Source organism: Amphimedon queenslandica, unplaced genomic scaffold, assembly GCF_000090795.2.
Source record: "Amphimedon queenslandica unplaced genomic scaffold, v1.1 AMPQUscaffold_13429, whole genome shotgun sequence".
Classification (NCBI taxonomy): Eukaryota; Metazoa; Porifera; class Demospongiae; order Haplosclerida; family Niphatidae; genus Amphimedon; species Amphimedon queenslandica.
Window position 1 is genome coordinate 116,333 of NW_003546335.1, and position 4,959 is coordinate 121,291.

At 33.6% G+C, this 4,959-nt stretch overlaps 2 protein-coding genes across 2 annotated transcripts in view; one reads left to right on the forward strand and one right to left on the reverse strand.

Moving 5' to 3' along the window:
- Positions 1 to 3,417: 3,417 nt before the first annotated feature.
- Positions 3,418 to 4,043, forward strand: LOC109581605 (dehydrodolichyl diphosphate synthase complex subunit nus1-like). The gene is made up of 3 exons (XM_019995866.1): positions 3,418 to 3,611; positions 3,707 to 3,806; positions 3,894 to 4,043. The coding sequence occupies exons 1-3, from the start codon at positions 3,485 to 3,487 to the stop codon at positions 3,982 to 3,984; spliced, it is 318 nt and encodes a 105-aa protein (XP_019851425.1). The 5' UTR covers positions 3,418 to 3,484; the 3' UTR covers positions 3,985 to 4,043.
- A 243-nt stretch (positions 4,044 to 4,286) lies between these two features.
- The window catches only part of LOC109581601 (uncharacterized), an 11,573-nt gene continuing 10,900 nt past the window's right edge, over positions 4,287 to 4,959 (reverse strand). Inside the window, exons 4-5 of the mRNA XM_019995863.1 lie at positions 4,751 to 4,931; positions 4,287 to 4,699 (exon numbers count right to left, since the gene is read on the reverse strand). Coding sequence (XP_019851422.1) covers positions 4,287 to 4,699; positions 4,751 to 4,931 — 594 coding nt within the window. The remainder of the gene's footprint in view (positions 4,700 to 4,750; positions 4,932 to 4,959) is intronic.

Consider the following 4,959-nt stretch of genomic DNA (forward strand, 5'->3'; position numbering starts at 1 on the left):
AGAGAATGAATGAGATGTAATACACAATGCAATACCAACGATGTTTATCCAAATAGCAAGATTGAAATTCATCAAATAATGGCTTGAAACGATGCAAACGAAAAATGCGACTAGGTAGTTCAAAATTAGACATGGCTAAAACACTGATAAAAGGTAGAATAGCAAGAGTAATGATAGCAATAGCAGCCAAACCAACTATAATATGGTCCCCTTCAAAGTACTTGGCATAAGGATCTTGAGCAGTGTACCATGAAGTTCCAATTTTTAATGGTCTAAGCATGTGAATACTAGTACTGGTCATAGACCAGAAAGACAACATCATCAATAGGCAGATAGCTTGCATTGGTGAGTCTTGTATTTTATCAAGAAGACGAGGGCAACATCGTCCCATTCCCACCAATAGTAGCAATATTATCCACACTAGAAGTGGGCCAAGAAAATAAAATGATTTTATCAGTGTTAATTTTGTGTCAGGAATTCCAAAGCACCAAGGTATCTCACCAAATATTTCCAGGTTTACTAGATACACTGAAGTAATGGAACTGACAATAACCTTCAAAACATGATACTGAGAATAATAGCCAAAAGGCATTTGACCAAGAATTGCTAAAAATATTAAAGGGCCATAGATGAAACCAGCTCCTATCTCCAGTTTAATTCTCACAGCAGCCAGTATAAACAGAGCAATCATAAACTGAAAAACTATGGTAAGAAGTGTAAGAATGATTGGATAAAGGGGAGTGTTACATTTACTGCTTGTGCATTTTTTCCCCAAAAACGTTAAATGATAATCCTCCCTGCATCTTGAACACATTCTACCACCCCGGTTAGTAGAACATTGATCATCTGGAGACTGAGGTAATACTATCACTTTTTGCCCATAGTATTGTTGACAGATTTGTGTTTCTGGAGTATTTTGCAAATGGGTTGAATCACATAATGGATAGGGACATTTAATCGTGATATTGGCATTAGTCCAATAGCCATTCTTTATACAAGCAACCATAGAATCAAATGGACACAATATTTCATGGATTTGGATACACTGACAAACTTTGATAATGGAATTTTTGATAAATCCCAGAGGGCAGGAGCTATTCCAAGAAAAAGAAAGTTTTTTGGTTAAATTATTTGGTAATGGTGGATCTTGACAAGCAATATGCAGTTGAGGTGTTGCTATAACATTTTCATGTGCATCAAAATTAATACCAAAGCGAAGCAGAGTATTTACCATTTTGCTTTTGCCATACAAGTAAACATAATTAGGTCCAAACAGCTGCAAACCAATATTAGGATAAAGTCGTTCACAAAAAACAAATTCTCCAGTTTTGGCATTTTTACATTTAAGCGAAACTTCAGCTATACAGGTACCAGGATTGCCCAATCCATCAACAAGAGATATATTCAAAAATATAAACTGACCTGGGAAGAAAGGGTGATGGTTCAAAATTATTGTTGCATTAAACTCTACTGGAGCTGTGGCAATATTTTCAAGAGGTGCTTCAAAACATTTTTCAAATAAATCAATATTGATATTAGTATCCGTGGTATAAATTGATTGGCCAGCCAGACGAGCATGATTGTTAGTAAAATTGATACTACCATTACATATCAATGCAGTGTTGAAGTGAGTAGTGTTGATATACATAGCACCACCATAATAAAAAGCATTGTTATTGTTAAAGGTCAGGATTGACCCTTTTGTTATTGTAAGATTGCTTCCATTCATAGCCAAACCACCACCGTGTTCACCTTCATTGTAATAGAAAGTATTGTTACCATTGAAAACAGCATTTACCAAGTCAAGAATGAACATTGTAGCAACTACATTGTCACTGCCAGTTAAGTTCAAATTTTTAGCAACAAGATTGACTGATTGAAAGTAAAATATAGACTTGACATTAGATCTAATTTGAGGCTTACCAACTTTATAAGTCAATTCCTTTAAAGTCATATTATTAGCAAGTGGTTCATCATGAGTGCTGTAAAAAGCTATTAAGTAGTCAAGACTATTACCATTTGTATTATTGACAAAAGAACAATTTTCTAATGTATAATCAATGGTATCATTTGAAACACGTGAAGTAATTAGTTTTCCACTGTTTTCAGCAAAATTCAACTGCTTATAATTTAAAGTTACAAATTTACAGTCAATGTTTGTATGAATCAAACCATAGTCACTGAAAAGATTGCTATTATTGAAAAATGAATCGTTAAACAATTTAATAGACAACAATTCAGCAATATATAATCGTGTAGATGTTTCAATCAGAACTGAAAGACACTTGTTATTAGTAAAGAAGGAATTTTCAATCGTAAATTCAACACTTAAATTGCTTGAGTTTAACACGTATAACATCGGAGGAAAATAAGAATATTGTAAAACGTTATTATTAAAATAGCACTCTCTCAAACTAATTATAAATGCTTTATCTTTCAGACGAGGAAGATTTAAAACAAATACTCCAGATACACCTTTCAAAGAGTCATAATCTCCAACTTCATGATTTAATTCAAAACGACAGTTCAATAAAGTAATATTATTAACATCATCAGCAGCTGATATCAAATTGTTATATGTGATTTGCAAAGAAGCATAGGGATTAGTGTGGCAGTATATAAAATTAGAATGCCTAATATCCACGTCAACAGCATTTAATATTGACAGGCCTAACATATAGTGGAATGATACCAGATTTATATTGACACTATACACACCAGAGATATTCATTCCTATGACTAAACTATTAATATTACCACAGCCAACAAATTTGATATTATTGAAAAAGAGAACCGACTGATTGTTACCAAGTGAAGAAATAAATTCTAATGAACTATAATCAACACAGAAAATGGTTTGTGCTTTATTCTCATTGGCATCGTTACTTTGTATGTGAACAGTGTTGGACACTTCATACGACAAGGAGGTCTCAATATTATCCTGATTATGTAAAATAAATATTAGGTTGGAAGTTTCATTGCTTTTACAGTTTTCCAATGCAGTGCTCAGAGTAGGGCAAATAATATGGCCTGTAGTACTGGCATTTAGTGTACAATTGTACTTACTGGGTGGTAGATAAGAAATGATGTGAACTTCAATGCTTCCAGCATGAGCAAAGGCTATCAGAGCAATTAGCACGAGGAGGCTCGACACGAGGGGAGAAAAAGTCGCCATTACAGCAGGACTTAATGGCCACGTGAGCGAAAGCTTTGACAATGACATCAACAATATTGACAAAGCTATTTACACACCCAGGCGCCACAAGCTAGCTATGGCCGGCCGGCCGGCCAAAAAGATGCACGCACAAAGGACTACCATTCATTTTTAACTGTTATCTTTATTGAATACCTTAATTATGATAATAATATTTTGACTTTCTGTTTTGGATAAATTCAGTATCATTGACATTGTCCAGTTGTAACATAATTTGCACTGGATTATGCTAATGCTTGTACTCTAGGTTTATCAGTGGCTTCTGGTCCTATGCTCCTATCAAGTGATGATAGACATAACTCTATTGTAAATGTCGCCAAGTCACTTTGTGAAGAGGCACAGGCTTCATCAATAAAATCTAATGTAGACATTTCTATCATCAACAGCAAAATATCCGGTAAGAAATAATAGAAAATATTAATGAATGATTTGCACATTAATATAAATGACAATGATCATGATGATAATAGTATTTTATTATTTTAAAAATAGTATCGAATTTGCTACCAGATCCTGATTTAGTAATTGTATGTGGCAGTACCAAGTCATTATTGGGATATCCTCCATGGACATCTCCACTCACAGAAATAATGTAAGTAAGTTTGAAATACACTCTATTTATTTGCAATCAATTGTCATTGTTAATCTATTGATAAAAATGCTTTTATTTATTTTACAGGTGGTTATCTTCTCATTATAAATGCAGCTACTTTGAATTTCATTCTGTCCTGTATCAATATGCACAGAGTCAACAGAGATGTGGGAAATAACATTTAGTCGGACAATATTAAATTTAACTAATTACAGTCAATGGTTATTTAATTTCTTATTTTTGTGGTTTCATGTTATTATTATTATTTTGATTACCAGCTATTAATTAACAACAAATTCATTCAGCAGTATTGATCTTCTTTTCTAAATGCCAATGGATCTACATCTCTTAATAATCAATGTAAAAAAAGGAAATTAACCAAAAAATATTAGAGAGAGCTATATAGATCTACATATAGCAAACAAAAATAATAGCATAATAGTAAAACAAACAAATTCATTAGTTAAATTGATTCACATTTCAATCTTCATCATCATCTTGAATAATACCAATCAGTGGTTCCCTTTCACCTTCATCATCATTCATTATTATTTCTGTCCTCCTAATTGATCTTGAAGGCTGAGACTGACTTGTCCTCCATTGTATACTGAACCTGCTACTCTTAAGCCTATAACAGAATATACCAATAGACCCTACCACCACATAAAGCAGTGGAATTAATGTCATCATGTGTACCAGTATGCTAGCATAAATTGTCTTTCGATCCTCCAATTCTTCCTCTCTCTCAAGAAGAGAGTACAATACTAAAAGATCAAGGAGGAGAAGCATGTCAATGATGTTGAGGATATGCTTTTTGTATGGTTGTACAACAAAGTGAAGAGACAGCAATAGAACTAGTAGCAATTGTGGGCCTAAAGGATTCCCAACAAAGACTAATATAAGATAGAGAATGAACGAGATGTAATATACAACACAATACCAACGATATTTATCCAAATAGCAAGACTGAAATTCATCAAATATCGGCTTGAAACGATGCAAACGAAAAATACGACTAGGTAATTCAAAATTAGACATGGCTAAAACAAAAATAAAAGGCAGAATAGCGAGACCAATGACAGCAATAGCAGCTGGGCCAGCTACAGCATGCCCTCCTTCAAAGTACTTGGTATATGGATCATGGACAGTGTAC